An 18,229-nucleotide genomic window follows, 5' to 3' on the forward strand; every position below is an offset into this window, starting at 1 on the left:
GTTTGCAAACAAAACTCCACTTAGTCTATCCTTATAGTCCAGGCTGAGAGAAGGCAAAAAGTAAAAACAAGTTTGATTTGCTACTTTTAAGAAGTAAATTAAGAACTTGCTTTGTTCCCCATGAGCATGCTGTGCTTGTGTCTGAAGCACTCTCTGTGATAGCAATGTCCCTATGTACCAGAACCACAATTGCACATAACAGAGGCCACGATTTACTCTTTTCTGTTACTTGCAGAGTAAACACAAAGACAACTTCTCTCAAGCAGAGTTTCCAGAACCTGTTTTTTTCCTGGGCTTTAGCCTAAAAGCGTAGCCAAAAATTCACTCTGTGCCACTCCAAATTGAGGGAACATGGAGCCCAAGGTGGAGGAAAGCTAGCTTTCAGGACAGAAGAGAGGCATTTCAGGTCTTTATGCTGTCACAGCTCAGCAGAATAAAGCAGCACCTTGCTAGGGTATGTAATTTGGGACTTCTGTGAACCTCTGTGCTGCAGCTAATTACAGCTCTAGTGCAGGACACTCAGTTCATGGCCTGTCCACCTACCTCTTTCATCTGAACTTCTATTTGAACCTTGTCTGTGCTTCTTACAGCTCTCAGAGCTCTTTGGCAGTATGCTACTGTCCCTTCACAAGGGCAGTGATACAAGACTCACAGTAGGTATAAATCCATAAGCAGTGCCAGATCCATAACAGCTGCAGTTCTGGATTGAAAATTTTTTTTTTTGGTGGTTGTTTTACTTATAAAGTGGAGTTTTCAGGAGGGCAGGCTTGTCCTATTGGTCCCTCACTAACACAAAAAGGGCATGTGCCTAGGACTGCCATGGGTGTACACAGAGCTGATACAGAAAGGATGTTTCTCCAACCTAGTGGGTGAGGCTGTTGCATACAAGAGCATGTGAAAGAAAGCAAGCCTTTGCATCACAGCTGTTAGTACGGCATATTGACTTTGTCCTAGCTGAGAGATGTATGTATCCCATGTCTTGCTCACTGGCATTTCTGCTGGAAAATAGGAGAAAGGCAAAAGGTACTTGTCATAAGCCTGTTTTTGATAAAGGTGAAGGGACCAATATAGTTAAGATATTACTGGTCCAGCCCAAGAGTCCTTATTTATCTTTGTTATCTAACCTGCATGTCTCTTGTTCCAGAGTTGATCCTTTCTGTCCCTCAGAAAGGCAGAGGTCCAGCTTTGAATGTTTTGGTGCACAGGAGCCCCTCTGGCTGTGGCTTAACAACTCATCTCTTCTGCTTGAGTGGCAGGCATGAGAATGGAGGAGCAGAACATAATGTGGAGTATGCTCTGCCTAAGCAATCATCCTCCATTTGCTGTCTTATTTCATTACCATGTGTGTCAAGTTACCAGCTTGCTGACAGGTTGGATGTAGTTTCCTCTGTATTTTTCCAGCTGATCAGTTATAGCTAGAAGAGTTTGTGCAACAAGACACTGTCTCCTGCTTCACTTCTCATATGTGAGGCTTCCCTATCTGCAAAAGACTTGCTCTAAGATGCTCCCTGCAGAGAAATTGGAAACAGGAATGTTTTGACTTCAGTTTTTCTTTAGTGTCTAAAGAGAAAGAAAAAGCCGGCAGCTCATGGCTGATTTTCTGTTTTAATATACAAAATAAGCATTTTTCAAAGTCCTTTTGAATGAAGAGAAAAAGCGTTTCCAGAACTTACTTTAGAAGATGCTTCTAAGTCATTAAGTCGTCCTGAATTCCACAGAGGAAAAACAATCTCTCTTTCATTAGCTTTAGCAGCTGTTTCACCAGCTTCCCCTTAAATGTTGACCAGATACACTTGGAGCTTTTTTTTTCCCCATTCTACTGTATATTTTTCTGTCCAATATTCATTCTGTCATGAATAACAGAGGCTTAGTAAAAATGACTTACAAAGTACGTGCGGTGCTGTAGAGTCAGATACAGCAGTAGGAGGAAGGAGATCACAGCTGGGTTCCAGTCAGACTGAAACAGGGTGCAGCTTAACAGTAACTCATTTTCCATGTTGACAAATGAGTGATAACCAATGCCTTATTTTCATTGCAGTGGATGGAAAGAAAGAAGTCATGATGAACTTCAGAGAACTGTATTTAGTGCTTCTCAGCCAAAATGGAAATTCCTAGAAGAAGAAACTAAAGGAAGGGCATCTTGTCCCATTCCCCAGGTTAACATTCCCTTTAAGAATCAGGAAAACATATAATTCAGCCCCTTGCACGTAGATCTGGAAGGAGCAGAGACTTCAAACCACTGGTACAAAATTCACAAACTTGATGATGTTTCTCAATAGCAGTAAGTCCTAAACATACTCTGAAATGATCTTCCTGATCCTGATTTTTGCTGGGAGTTGCATGTTTTCTTGTGATCGATGCTTGGGTCTCCCATATGGGCAGGGTCATTTCTTCTGAGGATTGGTGATCCTCCGGAGACCTTTCAATCGACTGAGCAACTCCGTAATGAAGTCCTACAGTGAGAATTGGTTGAAGAAGGATGTCATGCTAATTCCAGTTCTTACCAGCCTAAAGAGTGCTATGCCTTCTGCATTATTCCCACGCTCCCCTTCATGTTGGACAAAACCCAGGATTTTGACATGCATTCAGCTAACCTATCTTTTAGCTTAGGGATGGAGAATGTGATGAGTGTGAAGGGTCAAAAAGCCCCTCCTGTTCCCTTCCCCGGGTTCCCTCTAGAGCAGCTGTATTTTGCTTTCTTCCCATCAGCCAGCCTGCTCCTCTTCATCCCTGATGCCTGCTTCTTCCACGATGAGGTGACCTCAGGATGCAACTGCCCTCTCTTCCACCACTTCCTATTGCCACCATAACCTCCCACCCACATCTGCTGCCCTTCCAATCTAGGGCAAAGCATGCTGCCCTTTTTGTTTGTTGCTTCCTTGTTGAACCTGTCAAGCTCAAGCTCTGTGCTGTGTATTGCAAACCATCCTGGAGCTGGGCCGTTTCTACAAGGAAGTGACTGGCAGAGATGGGGTGGAGGCAGAGAACATGGAGGACTAACGATAACCCAGAGCAGGGACTGAGGACTGGCAGACTGATAGGGGGCAGTTACTGGAGATCAACTTTGCTGACACAGCCAAGGACTATGAACAAAACTGGAGCGTCTGGTTATTCCAAGCAGAAATCAGTGTGACCATTGCAAACTTTCTTTACCTTCTCCTTGACAAGCAACATCACTATAAAGGAGTGTGCAGCCTTTCTTCATCCAAAGAGATCACTACATGTCCCAGTAATTAGGTAAGGTCACTGGCAGTATTGCAGCTTGCTATAGATTGTGCTGTGTGGAAGCCCAGCTTCTCCACGCCAGTGATCACAGGTTGCTTGCCACAGCATGCTCTAGGGGTAAATGCCTAGAATTGTTCCTTTTCAGGCAATTCCTTCAGAGGAAACCTGTTTCCTCTGTCTGCTTTCTGCATATGGGCTTCCGTGATCCCTAAAGAGGACTGGATTCAAGACTTCCAAGCTGAAAGCACATACTTTGGCTAATGGGACAGCGATATTAGTTTGTAGTTAATAAATAGCATGCTGTCAGCAACGTGCATTCATGTTTTCTGAATCATTATAACAAACTTTTTCCAGTTAGCTGCCTGGGAATTTTGCGGTCTTGCCCAAAACTTGGAGACTAGGCCTATTGCTGGCCTTTTTGAACCCCATGCTGGGAGACTATCTGTGATGAGCGCTAGGGCCAAGTTTAATTTCTGTGAGAATCATGCATCCACCATCGCTGTGCAGCCACACAGAAGGGCTGGACAAGGCACAAGAGTGATGAATAATGTCTGAGTACAGTGTTCATATGTGGTGCAGTTGGCTAGAGCAGCAATGGGGGTCCCCCTTTTGCACAGGGATGGAGTGCAGTGAGGGCAATTGCTGTGATGCATACGCCACACTGCAGAATATTAGGCTCTGCTTCCTTGGACATAATGACAGCTTGTGACATTTCCTTAACCCCTAACTCAAAAAAAGGACTTGTAAAGTTCACAGAGGAAAAAAAAAGTCACATACAAAACTGACCTTGGCTCAACGTTTTGTCTGCCCAATCCAATCTCAGCGTCATCCTAAACTCTTGTTACTCATAAGACTAGAGTGGTCTAGGCTAGAATGCCTTTAGTTAGCAGCATGCGAGGTGGTGATGTGAGCAATATCACAGTCCTTGGCTCTTCTGCACTGAGAACCAAATAGCCACTCGGCCAGGGCAGCACAGGATGGCCAAAAAAAGGAATGAACTTTCATCTTTGACTGCACTGCATAATTCTTTATCTGTTCCACCACTCTGTCTTCAGCTCACCCATGTAGATTTACATTTGTTTTTATAACACAGCAGAATAAAATGCAAACACCTCCCATTGGGAATTAAACAAACATGAGGTGTCATGTTATGCTCAGTGTCTTCCTGGCTGTTCGGCCAAGTAGCAACAAACACGCTCTCACAGCACAGTGTGACACCCTCATACATTGACAGTGTTTCACTCACCTCTGTTGGGCTGGAGCATTCATGGAGAATTTCCTGCAAGCCAAGGAAGAATCATTTTAGTAATTTATCAGTTGATCTGCTTTCCCCACCCCCTTTAGCTGCGAAAAGGGTATATAATGTTAGTACACATCACAGGCTAAAAGAAACTGGGGTGTTTTAGATCATTCACAAGTAGTATGCAACTGGCACTCCACTGCTTCTCTTTTCTGTATCATGGAAGAAGTCCCCACTTTACAGTCCACAAGTCCCTCTATCTTACCTGTAGTTTTAATTTCTGTTCTTCATTAGGAACCTCCAGGAGATCTTCAAGATCAATTTCTGGTTCAGGAACTGCTACTTCTGTTTCTTCCCTTAGCTAGAAAGAAAAAAATTACACAATTAATAAACCTTCAGACTTGTAAGAACGCTAGAGGGTGATCTTTCAAGAACTGAGTAGCTGAAAGAAAATGAGTTACAATAAAACCATGCTGCAAAGTTGAGGTAAAAATATAAATCATTCCAATATAAGGTGGTGCTTATATATAGGGCATGGATTCCAGCCCATCTTTGGCAGTCACACGACCTGGTATACACATTCAGCATCTGCAGATGTTGTCACTGTAACAGCTGACACTGCTCCTCAGGGATCATGGTCCATCATGGCAAGACTTTGTTCAAGAATATCATCGCAATGCCAGCTTGAGACAACCCACTTTTATGAAGGGTATGCATAAGAGTTTGCAAACAGAAGTCTAGCCGGCTTGATCTCAAATACGCAAAACTAATACAAAATAAATTTAGGCTCTTTCGCTATATATATATATATATATTCACATACTTGCTATTTACACTAAGGCTTTTTACAGTAATGGAGCAACAGTTAATGCTTTTGAAAGGCTTAACAATATTTTGCTATCTTTCTCTAACAGACAGGAGAGGGATATGATATCTCCTTCAATGTATGAGAGGCCCCAAGCTTTGGTGATGGGAGTAATATTCTTGTAATGCATGTGGGTGTTAATCTGAAATGTTTGTAAACTGGGTCACAGACATGTTTTAGCTTCACATATGCCTACAAGACATTAAGGAAGACAGGCCGTGTTTGCAAAAGGAATCTTTAACAACAATATGACACTAATGGTATTGTAATATATTAATCAGCAGAATAGAGGATACTGAATAAACAGTGCAGTACCTAATTGCTTGATAGTATTCATAGATGTATATGTGAAACTTACAACAATAAAGGCAATAATTAAGGAAAAAAAGAAACATTTTTTTCTGAGAAGAAAAAAATACCAAGCCAGAGAGGAACTAGAAAACCAGTAAGAGATCAGCTTTGTTATGCAGTTCACCTAACAATTAGTAATAAAACGAAGTTAAACATAGTATACTACTGTGACCCATACAGCATTTCCTCTTAGAAGGAAGTTTTCATTTGGCTGTTTAGACAACAGGTATTGATCCAGCCTGTCTTTGTCTCTAGCTAAGAAGCTAAATAGGCCAGAAGGGTGAGGTGGGGTAGGAACTCCCTATGGTTTTCTGGTCTACGCGTGGACTGCGTTGTGGCTTGTAGGTGCAAGGAATGGTCTTGAAGAATTGTCTCCTGAGCCTTAGTTTTGCTGTGAAAAGCCTCATGATAGTAAACAGCACAGCATTTAGATAATCTATATGAGGAGATGAAGTTTGAACTGACCTGGTTGGCATTTGACTCTGCAGTGCCAGGAAGCCTGTTTATTCTGACTCTTATCACATGGGTTTCTGAAAGACACTGAGAAACACTGCACTGCCAAGAGCAGGTGGAACAATGGAAGAAGCTGACAAGGGGCAGCTGAAAAGAAGTGCATCCAAGGAAGCCCAGACCAGTAGGTCTAAGTAGCCTTGCCACAATCCGCAGAGCAGAGCAGGAGGACCTGCTAGGCAGCTGAGTGATTACAGGTCATTTATTGTGGCATATTTATTTACTTGAAAAGATCTTATGTAAACCTCTGCTGCACCCTATTAAAAGTCTTTGACTCTACACAGCATCATATTATGTAGTTCCTGCTGGCAAATCTTTGGAGTTGACCTAAATACTCCAGGAAGTTGGAAAAGCTGTTGTACTGGAGCTGTGCCAGTGAAAGCAACGCACAGGCAATCTGTTCCTGTAAGAGCATCGCTGGATTTCTCACTTGCTTGTTCCTGCTGGGATTTTGTAGTAAGGAAAATATATCCCTTTGGGCATCTACTGTTATGAGAGTAAACAGTTCCCAATTGCCTGATTCTCAGAAAACCAGAAGTGATAAGGTGACCTGACTTGTTTTTCTGACACCTGTACAAATATACCTGCGTAGACCTAGACAAGTGAAAGTAACACAGGGAGTCGTATCCTGATTGTGTTACTGGTGGTACCAAGAACTGCTTCTCATTCTTGTCAAAACACTTCTCTATACTGGTGCTTTTAACTGCGATAATTCCTCATAGGGCTGCTCAAAGCAGCAGCTATTCTCCTTGCTCCAGAGCTACCTTATCACCTTTGCTTAGTTCCTAAGTTGTGAGCTTCCTCTCCTAGCCCTTAAAGCCTCCACCACTGAATTTTCTTTCAGTAGGACTCTGTCAATTCTCTCCTTTTGCCAGTTTCACAAACTTAAATATCATAAATGTCTGTTATTTTAAGCTGGAAATGGGATCCTCTCCTACCTCCTCCTTCAGACATTGCCTGCCAGGAAACAATGTTTCAAGCAGCATTTGTCTCTTCTAGGGGCGTAGCAGCATTTTGGTGGCTGGCAACTCAATAGCATCATCTCTCCTTTAGGAACATGGATGGATATGAACTAGAGGTTTCCTCATAGTAGCCCGGAGCTGCTTGTCCTTAACTTTACAATGGTGTTAAATAGAGAAATTGCAGTAAAACTAAAGAAAGTAAAAGCATGTAGAGAGGGGTTTAGCATCATTTTAAATGACATAATGAAATAAATGAAATCAGCTTTAATTCTCTTCAGACTACATAAACCACAATAGAAAAAGCAGACGCTTTTCTGATACAGGAAGACAGGACAGAGTGTTTCTAGACAGAGGTCCAGACCTAGCCACCTAGGCAAAGAAATGCCCATGGAGTGCCGGGATCTAGTCTTGCCTCCAAAGAGGGTTTGGACAGCATGTACACTAGGGTGTTTTCTGCACCAAAGTTTGACAGTTTACTTGCTGCTCCAGATAAGGCGAGTCTGCTTTGTCCAAAAATATTTGGTGTCTATTCATCTCAGGCCAGTTCCCACACCAAAAGGTGCTTCTGGTGTGGGTGCTACCATTATTGCTGGCAAATCTTAACAGCCAGACAAAAGACTTTCTGAACTAATCTACCAACTGCAGGGACAGTCTCTTAAATACCAGTGCAAGTTTGGTTGGCAAGGGAAGGTGGCATTGTTGCTGATCTTTTGAACAGTCTTCAGTCACCAGGACCACCAGTCTAGCACTTCACACAGACATTGAATTTTGCCTGTCTGACTAGATCTAGAGATCACATCTGCTCTTATATACACTATATAATCCTTTATAATGCATTATTAAGAGGCCTAGAACACAGCTGAGCGTTTATTACTATCATTTCATAAAGTGAAGAAAATAACTGGAAATTCATAATTAATTTTTGAAATGATTATGAACATTTACCCTTTGTCATTTTTATTAATCAAGTTATAAAATTGTTCAGGAAGTTTAACATGTTACTTAACAGAACAGGAGCAATGAGGTACTTATTCTCAGAGGGGCAGTGCTTTTGCAACAGAAGAAATGACCTACATATGCTCTTTCTCCATATTTATATTTTCCTGTGTCTTCTTCGAAATATGGCCCAAATTAAAACAGAAACTAACTATTATTCTCTCCTGACATGATGAAAGAATGCAGTAGATTCCTATAAATATGAAATAGGAAATAATCACACAAAAAATAATGATTAATAATAATGTTTTTATCAATATCATAATAAAGCAGCCTGAGAGAAAATTCCTAAAGTTTGGCTGGAATTGTCTCAGAACAGACAAAATCTTCTCTTTACCCATATGATATATAAGAAAAAAATCACTTTTCCTGGGCTGTTCTAGCACATCCGCTCGCACTGTTAATTGCAATTTGAAACTGCTGATACTCAGAATGGAAGACACCAAGTGATCATCAATTCTTTTCTCCTCATACTTCAAAAATGTGCTTAACCCTGTGCTACAGTGAGAATATAGAAAATATGACAGAAAGGCCTTGCCATTCATTTGGTCCATCCATCCAGGATGTGTATAAACTATCTTACACAATTTGTTAAACCCATCTATGTCTTCTGCTGAAGATACATGTGCTCTAATGGGTTGCGAGTCAGAAAAAGCTATGCTGTCTTACTGCATCAGCCATTTCCCTACGGATAAAGGAAGATACCTTGAGCCAAGATGGGCTTGAGACCCTGATGTACAACATGGGAAAATCCTGTCACCTTTTCTGTACCACATTCCAAAGAAATCCTCATCTCAAATGTGGAACAGCACTAATCCTTCTGCAGACTCCCAGTATACATGCCATCCATCCAAGCACAGAATATGAATAGAAGCAATACTACCAGTTAAAATTTCAGCTTACTCAGTCAGAGCTGGAGCTTGATTTAAATCTTACATGACTCTGAAGCAAAAAAAAAATCATGTATCCTACAATAGCTCAAAGTAAAGACTGGTATCATTCAGGCATTGGACCTAGACACTCCTGGATCTTTCATTTGACAACTCGCAGGTAGGCAGCAAGAATTTAGGAGGACTGACTGCTTCTGGTGCTAAGGCAAACTCAGGCAAGGAAGACAGATCTGGGGTTTTGTAAAGATGAAGACATAACATTTCTAAACACAGCATCTGAGCGTGTACTCTCTTCATTCTTCCCCTGCTGCCAGTAGTGTGCTCAGAGCCTGCAGTGACAGATATGGCATTATCCTGCAGTGTCATCATTCAAACAGCAGCTATAGCTATTCTGTTGTGACCAAAAGGAACAAAGACACACTGAGCAGCCGTAACCCAGCTAGATTAGATACTGCTGGCAGAAAAGCCACCGACCAAATAGAGCTCAATCCTGAGAAGCCTCCGAGGTTGGTACATCACTCCCAAGTTTTGCTACTTGGGCTGAGCAGTAGCTACCCACCCAGCAGGTGTAAGACCAGGCAATTTAGAGGCAGCTGGACTGTATCAGTGCAAGCTTCCATGGCTGCACAGTAGACACACCATTCAGAGAGTGCTGTAGCAGGTGGCAATAAGATGCCTAACACAGGCTGAAGATGAGAATCTATTTCCAGTAAGCCAGAAATAGCAAACGGCTTCTGTCACAGCATACGTGACCTCTGGTCCCTTTCACTTAATGTGTGAGGGGCTGATTTTCCCCAGCTACTAACCTGGTACTGGTACAGTTCCTGCAACTGGGTATTGATCCATTCCTCCAGCTCTAGCCAGCGCTGTAGGTCTTTGCGGTTGTACTTGATGGTTAACTTGCCCAGTTTCCTGTGTGAAGATTCTTCTTCAGGTTTCTCTGGGGTCTGGAAAGTCACCCGGGGCAGCGCACTGGAGTCACTGGCCATGCTCCCCACTTCTTCTACCTCCTCTCTTGGACAGCAGGAATTCACCTACCTCACTCCTTTTCTCCGTCCTCTTTAATCAATCTCTACCTGTAGCTAGTGCCTCACAACACAAGCCGCTCGCAGATGCCACAGGGGGGCAGCGCTAGTGATCCCAGGGAGAGAGGTGGGGGAGACCACAGAGCCGGGGCAGCAGCCAGGCACTGCAGGTAGAGTTACAGGAAAAGATTCTTGGGTTTCACAATTGGCAGTGTTGACAAAAGTAGGGAAGGAGGGAGGGAGGGCGGAAAGTTGTAATAACACCTGTTGTTAAAAGAAGCCAAACGAACCGGGGAAGCGATGAACAAAGTTTGTTAATATGTAACACAAGTCAGCTCCAAGAAGTAGTGGGATGTGGAGAAGGAGGAGGTTTTAAATGTCTCTTTCCCTACAGACATAACTTATGTGCATGTGCAGTTCCAGAGGGTTGATCCATACATAATATATTGAATCCTGCAGTGTTCAAGCTCTACAAGTCTCTGTAATCTACTTAGCCTGCAGGTAGAGTGTTTAGCTCATGTTGAAATGGTGTATTTGGTGGGTTACAGCTATAGCAGTGGACCCAGCATGGATAAGGAGAAATAGCCTGGGTGCAGGTGGCCACATCCACTATTTTACAAGAGTGGGTATGCTAGGTTAGTGAAGTTGCAAGCCAAGTTCAGCCTCAACAATCCCATTTTACATTATTCTACAATCTAAATTTATTCTAGCCTTCTCAAAAATTTCTGTGTAGAAATCCTAGAGCATTTAGTGGCTTGAATTTGAGATCATTTAGGCAAGGCACGTCTGAGATAAAGCAAAATATCTGCCCTCTTATAGAAAAGTATAGCACTTGAGGTGATGACACACTACACAGGGGAAAGCCTTTCTAGGGCTATAGCACTACCTCCTTCCCTTGGCAAGGCACCCATGGTAACAGGTTTGTCTATTGAAGAATCATGAACTGCTAGTGTAATATATTACCATTGCTTAAGCTTACAATCTCTTCCTTATTGGAAGACAGGTTAAAGGTCTGCAACATTATTGCCTTATCCCATTTTTAAAGGGACATATGAGCAGAGCTGTTCAGAGGAAGAGACTGGCTGTGTTTACAGGGTGCCAGTGCAGTGGGAAACCAGCATTCCCCTCCAACACTGTGTCACATCCTTTTATTCATCTATTCCCAGAGCCTTTCTGTGACCTACCTGGGAAGCTGCCCTGTCAAATGAATGAACCTGCTAAGACCCTCCATCATGGAGCAGACTCCCGTCTTGTGGTTCATGTGGAAAAAGCAAGTAGATTTTGGCTGCTCTTGGCAGTCAGGGGCACTTCAAGTTTGGAGACCAAGAGCTACGTAAAGTAAAGGAAGAAGAACCAACCCTTCTGCCACGACAAGGCAGCGTGGGGCAGTCTGCAGGAAGGCCATCCTCTGGACGTTGCGCCTAGCCCCCTGCCAGAGCTGCATTACTGTGCCCAGAGGGATGGATGATGGTTCAGGCAGCCAGCAACCACTTGCATGTGAGGTGACAGAAAAATGGGCAGGGGCTTCTTTTCATTCTGAATTAGAGCAAAAAATAAAAGCCCTTTCTGACAGAAAGTTTCACAAAATGCCCATTCTGAAACATGCTTGAACACCATCAAAGTGAAGGATAAAGTATTAAAGTATGCCTGAAACAGGCACCCTTTCCCTTACTTTTCAGATAGCCTTAAATTTCCATTTGGAAGATGGCTGTCAGCTATTTCATCTGTAAAACTTTACTCATATTTTTCTCAGTGCTTGACTATATTCTCTCTCTAGTTTCATTCCTAGAAATGTAATATTTAGACCAAAACTGCCCAGAAAAATCCTTTGTGAGAGGTTTGGAGCATGCTCAGTGAATGCAGATCCTTCAGAGATGCTTAACTGTTAAAAGCCCTGCAAACACCCTTAAATATGGTATAACGCGTGTACAACTAGTGACTTTTCAAAGGTTAATATGCTGGCCAAACACAAGCAGATTTTCATGCGGTAAATTTGGACCAAAGGACACATCCTGTCAGGTACCAAGTCCCTATCTCCAAATAGAAGTGCTCTATTTTGCTGTTCAAAGACAGACATTTTTAACATGGGAAAACAGGGGAAAATAACCTGTATTTTCCGCGTGCAGAAAGTCACCCCTTTTCTCCAACCTACGTGCTGGCTCTGGTGCTCTTCATTGACCCAGTTCACCTCTCTACGTGGAAGATGAGGTTTGTCCTGTTAATCTGCCAACCTAGTTGAATCTACGCAGCACAGGATCCACAGTCCACAGAACAGGTGCAAGGAAGAGGGAACGGGGAATGTAACCTCCCCTTGCAGCAGCCATGTGCCTTTCCAACGGCTTGAGCCGCTGTTCAGCTGCAACTTCATTGAGCACGAACAAGGTGCTGAGACAACACATCTGAAAAGGAAGCTGGTTCACAGGCAGACTCACCCCCACTGTCTGTACTCTGTCCACAAACTAATAATCCGTCCTCACTGTCCTTGCGCTGCTCTAACAGAGTGTCACCATACAGTGGAGTGAGATGGAAAATGTTGAGGGTGCTTTCAGGAAACCTGCAAGCTAAAATATACCATCTTCCAGGATGTTTATTACACTGCTTTGCATTATGTGTGCTTAGTCATGAAGTCTTTGTGATGAGAAGGTGGCAACATAGCAATAAATGTTTACAGATAAAGTAGGCCTCCTTCAGTAATAAACTGTTCTAATCAGTGATTAAAACAAGAGCAATTGAGAGAAGAAAAAAAAAAAAAAAAGACTGTATAAGGTCACTCCATGAGGGTGTGGTACAAGTTCCTGCAGGCACAAAATCAGCTGCCTTGTGCAGGACAAGTGATATTGTCCCCTTTGAATGAGGCAGCATCTCCCACGGGGGCACCAGCAACCTCTCAGTACTAGTAGGTGCCAACTGCTGTTGGACAACAAGTGGCTACACAGTTCTTCAAAGCTGCCCCACACCCTACCCTACTCCTAACATTACAGCACGTTCAGATGGCCAAAGGGACAGAAGAACATTCGCCATTTTGCTTGGACATACATGGTGGGAGAGATATTATACAGGGATCTTGGGCATGAGTGGGAGATCAGACCATATTTTCAGCATAATTATCCCTTATTATGGCCTTGGGCACACAACCTGGACCAAAATTTCAGAACTGAACATATACACTTGGGCAACTAACTCCATTAGGCATCTATTTGGATGACGTGATTTTTCACAAGAGCTGTACGCATGTAAGCTCTGATTGACTTCTTGTCACAGTCGCTAGTAATAAAGTCCTCTGCAAATCCACTCATCATTTATGTGGGTGAATAAAGGGAATTTAAACAGGCCAACACATTCAACAGTGCTAGACTGAAATATTGTGCCTCAGTCTCCATATGTGTGACCTGGGCTTGTTGCTCCTCCAGGCCTGCCCCAAGAATGAGGGTTTGCTTCTGAAAAGGGCAGAGGGAGATTCAATGCAGTAATGTTGGGTTTTTGTGACTTAGGGTCTGTCCAGGGCCCCTGACCCAAAGAAGACCGCTAAGCAGAGCATTTGTGTCATAGAGCCAGGCAGCTGCAACACTGATCCAGAGAGCAGAACCACCAGCTACGAGACAGATCTGGTTACGCTCCTCTGTTCTTGAAGCTAATAATCTACATCCCACACTTGCGACCTAAGCTGGAGCTTCTCTTTCTTTCCAGGCTGATGACTCTTATACGTGCTCAATAATTCATCAGGGCCGCAGCTCATCTTTCTAGAGAACCAGGTCGGTCTCTTTCCCTTGAGTCCCAGCCTAGAGAGGAGTTTTCCTTCCAGACAGCTGGAAGCCTGCCTCCACCTGCTTTAGAAAATAACCACTTTCCTTGTGGTTACAAACATGGTAGTTAACATAAATTAAATGCTGAAAGAGAGCAGAGGTGGCTGTGTCAATGCTACATTGACATCACAAGGTAAAGGGGTGCTGCATCCTCTTGTGAGCAGGAACAGGCACAGAAATAAATTTTGTGGCTCAGAAATCATAGCTAGGAATGGAGAGCAAAAGGGACAGCAGTCCTGAGCAGAGAGCCCTAGTACACCCAGCATCCTGACATCCCTCATCCACACTTGCCTCCATAGGAGCACGGGAACCAGAAAAGCTTTACTATTGCCCCAAATCTCAAGCTAGAACAGGAAGACCACATCATCTCCTCTCACCTTCAGCTTCTGAAGAGCTAAGGAAACAGCCAGGGGTTTCCAGCTCATGCAGTCCCCACCTCTCATCTGAGTCGTCCTGCTACCTTGCCACCAGCATGTGGAGAGGACCCCATAATGTTTCTCAGTCAGGCAACAGGAAATCAGTCTTATGCCTCCCCTCTTCTCTTCTCTCACATGGCAGTAAAAAGGCAGTGAGGAGGAAAAGCGTCAAGAGATAGAGAAAGAAAATTTCTACCTTATTATTTGACCGATCAACCCAAAACTGCATTACTTGGCACCACCTCAAAAAATAGACAGGTCCCAGCAGATAAGGTAAGAGGTGAGAAAAGCTAGCCTGTCCTCCCTCCCCCCCTTGTCTCCTTGTAATTGGCAATCAAGTGAAGCGTTATCGCTAATGGCCCATCAGCTGCTGAGAAGGGTAAATGAGAAGTGGCCGGGCTCACTGCTTTGGCATACTAGAGAAGTGGTAAGTCCTGGACTCACGGCTTATTTTCTGCTTTTCTCTGTTTATCCTCAGACATCCCACTAGGTAAGGACAAAGGGGAGCAAAAGTCTCCACTGCAGAGAAGGCCTCCCCTTCCCCTTGAATACCCAAGTAAGCTGACTACATAAATTAGATGCTAAATGGATGGTCTGGGGATCTTTGAAAACCCACCACGTTACTTTGTTGCTCCCCTTCTTGTATTGCTTTGCTGTTCCCTACAAAGAGACCTACAGCACTGAAAGCTTTATCAGTGTGTTCTGACCCAGTTACTTCACGTGAAACAGAGATTTCAGTAACTCTTTGAATGGTAGAGTTGGAGATAACAGAAGCAATGGCTGAAGACGTGCAGGGGATCTTCCTTGTTTTCCAGCCTGATTTCAACATTTGCAGGGCCTGTCTAAACCATTCCTGTACTAACAAATTTAAAGTGACACAATCCCTTGAGAGGGTGCAATTACACTTACATCAGTAGAGACTATTCTGCTAGCCCTTGCAGGGAAATCTCCACCTACAAACACAAGGGAGAGCAGCCTTTGATAGGAGACTGGCAGCTAGCATGAAAGTCTTGAAAATGATAAGATTCCCAGGGACAGTAGTCATTCTGGGGAAGTGAGGGAGAAGGACAGGCTGTGGGGAGCCCCACAGCTGATCCTCTTCCACAGAGAGTCACTGTAAAGAACAGTTCAAGCTGTAGATGAAGACTGAAATGAGGAATATTAACTTTATTCTGGTTCCAGCAAATTGAAGGCTCTTTACTTCCCAAAAGGAGCTATTTCCATATCTATCTCTCTATAAAAGCCTAGCGTAGACAAGGCAAAAACGTATGTTTCCTCAGTGTAACTAGTCAACCTTAACACTCTTTCCTCTTCCTCCTCTCCCAGTGCCCCTGCCCCTGACTAGGAACATTAAAGTAAAAGCTGCAGTGCCCTGCAAGACTGCAGACAAAAACTCCCCCAAAGAAACAGCATACCCTGATTGAAGGCTCCCTTCCCCAAAGCTCCCCTTAATGCAACGGGAATGGCTCTTGTGAGGACTCAGCAGCCTGTCATCCTTTCCCTTGCTCCATCCCACATGACGGGTGGTTAGTCATGGCCAGCCGAGATCCCTCCCCGTCTCCTTCCTTTGACACATCTTTGTGCCATCACTCGCATCTGGGTCTCGCCCCTAAACCACACAAGGAGGTTTAACCTGAGGCAAATACAACAAAACAAGCAAGCAAGCAAGCAAACCTGCCTCCCAAGTGCTAGCTACCCGCAGAGGGGTTTCCAGATAAAGTGAAGCCAAAAGGATTCATCTGCAGCAGCCTGTGTGACAAGCTGCCATCAGGAAGCCATTACAGGCTGTGATGTCATTTAGCTGGGCTTTTCAGCAAGGCACTGGGACCTGGACTAAATCTTCCTTATTTTTCCTGCCTATTTAGGTCACTTCCTTCCGGAAGCTGGGCATCCACCTGCTGATCAGGGCTGGGGTCTCAAGAGCAATCACAACAGCAAGGTAGGTGACGCAGACAGACTGGGCCATAACTGAGGTGATTTTTTTTTCCTTCTTCTTTTACAAGCCTTGCGTGTCTAGGAGCTTTTATAATCTTAGTCAAATATTAAACTACTGTGTAGTTTAAACCCCCTGAGTAAGCTTGCTGCATACAGCTATTACTGCAGCACTGAGAGCAAAACACTTTTTAGCCCATTAAAGACAAATGTTAAGGATGACTCACCCACCATTTTGGGATCTTCTTAAAAATGCTCCCAAGTTATAAAACCATACACCTTACTTTCCCCTCACGCTAATATGAATAACAACTCCCAGGTGAAGTCATGGGAAATTATTAGGTTAGCAGAAGATGAGGGCTCAGATGGCAATTCTGCACTAGGAGGGCAGGGAACACATCACTGAATTGGCAGGAAAGCTATTGCAACAGAGAGGGGTTTCCAGTAGAAGTCCTCCATCTTGGGACTAATTCAATTAATATTTTTATTACTGAGTCTGTACAGAAGAAACAGGGCGTATTTAGAAACTGTGCTAATGGGACGGTGTGGGGATACATCACTCTTACAGTGATGGGCCTAAAACATCATGTTTAAAGGTTAAACAAACAAGCCAGCTTAAGGAATGCTTGGCCATCTGCCAAGCTTAAGGAATGGGACAAATTTAGGAATACAAAGAGTAAGGTCACATACTTAGGAAATTATCACAAGAATTTTGACTCAGGGCTGATCAGTGAGTGGCAGAGAACAAGACCGACCAAGATCCATAAAGCACGTACTGTTCATTAAATGACTCTGCAGCTATGAACAATACCAGTATGCTCCTAAGATGTATTCAGCAACATATTGCCAGCATGGTGAGAGAAGATTAAAAACTTGGTAATGGTGATCCACTCTCTAAACTACAGCATATGATTGTATAACACATTTAATAAACAATAATTGTAACTAGAACAGATGCAGAAAAAAAGACTATTAGGATGACAGGGGAAATGGAGACTCTACCATAAAAGAAGTGATTGAAAGATCACAGCTTACTTACACTAGCAAAATGAAAACAGAGGTAGGACATGATTTCACTAAAATAAATACACCTGAAGAAAGCAAAGCGAGAGAAGCTTTTGAAATTAAAGGACAATACTGCACAAAAGCAACTAAATTTAAGTTAACCATGAATATACTTAGGCCGAATAGCAGAAAAGCCAGCAGCAAAATTCTAGCACAGCTTGCAAAGTGATTAAAAGCCCTCCCTGTTAAGGTTCGGCTTGATCAGTTTAGGAAGGGTGTCAGATGACTTTTTTTTTTTTTTCTCAAACAAACATAACGCTAGAGATGACAATCCAGGATCCTCCCAGCTCTATATTCGTAGGAGTTAGGTTACCTAGTACAAGCGGAAGAGAAGTCACGTCCTTCGGGTTCACAGAGAACCCTGCATGGGGATTTCCTAAGAAAATACTACTGCGGAGGTAGGTCAGATAATTGCCAGTTAGGCAAAAATGCTGAATGGGACTCATTAGAAGCAGTTCAGCCACTACAGACATCCAAGGGAGTTGGCTGCTGTGTGGCTAGCTGCTCCCCTGAGAAGCAAACTCCTGTTTCAGCAAGCTGCACTGAGCCTCACCAGGCTCCAAACCAAAGACCTGAAACGTTTAACCAGGGAAAAAAAATCTCTTTCTGGGTAAATATAAGAGAGGCCCCCCAGCAGTGCAGAGCAGAAGGAGATGAGCCCAGGCAGTGCTGCCTGGTCATAGTGGCCCGGAGCTGAGACTGGCGGTGCACCTCCCTGGCACAGCAGGGCTATGGGCCAGGACCTACAAGCCTCTCTCCCATCTCAAGATGTCCTACACCAGCTTCACCATCCAGCCCAGGCTGCCCAGCACTAACGGGAACAGGGTACAGCCATGGCACGTGCCTCTGCTCAGGGCCCTGGGGGCAAAGGGTCCCCAGCGGGGCTCTGCTCCTGCCAGAGGCTGGTCTCTGCCATGCTCCCTGCACTGCTGCATCCCAGCATGGCACC

At 43.8% G+C, this 18,229-nt stretch overlaps 1 protein-coding gene across 9 annotated transcripts in view; it reads right to left on the minus strand.

Moving 5' to 3' along the window:
- PPP1R14D (protein phosphatase 1 regulatory inhibitor subunit 14D) overlaps window positions 1-12,779 on the minus strand; it is a 35,218-nt gene extending 22,439 nt beyond the window's left edge. For 8 of the 9 annotated variants that reach the window (XR_011141468.1, XR_011141465.1, XR_011141466.1 and 5 more), the window contains exons 1-3: window positions 9,846-10,268; window positions 4,731-4,826; window positions 4,472-4,504 (exon numbers count right to left, since the gene is read on the minus strand). Coding sequence is in view for 2 of the 9 variants with exons in the window: in XM_068945876.1 (XP_068801977.1) it covers window positions 4,472-4,504; window positions 4,731-4,826; window positions 9,846-10,028 (312 nt within the window). In the remaining 7 variants the exon portion in view is untranslated. Of the gene's footprint in view, window positions 1-723; window positions 2,454-4,471; window positions 4,505-4,730; window positions 4,827-9,845 lie in introns of those variants that run through there. The other variant, XM_009684617.2, reaches the window with a different exon arrangement.
- Between the last annotated feature and the right edge of the window lie 5,450 nt (window positions 12,780-18,229).

This window comes from Struthio camelus, chromosome 5 (assembly GCF_040807025.1).
Source record: "Struthio camelus isolate bStrCam1 chromosome 5, bStrCam1.hap1, whole genome shotgun sequence".
Taxonomy (NCBI): Eukaryota; Metazoa; Chordata; class Aves; order Struthioniformes; family Struthionidae; genus Struthio; species Struthio camelus.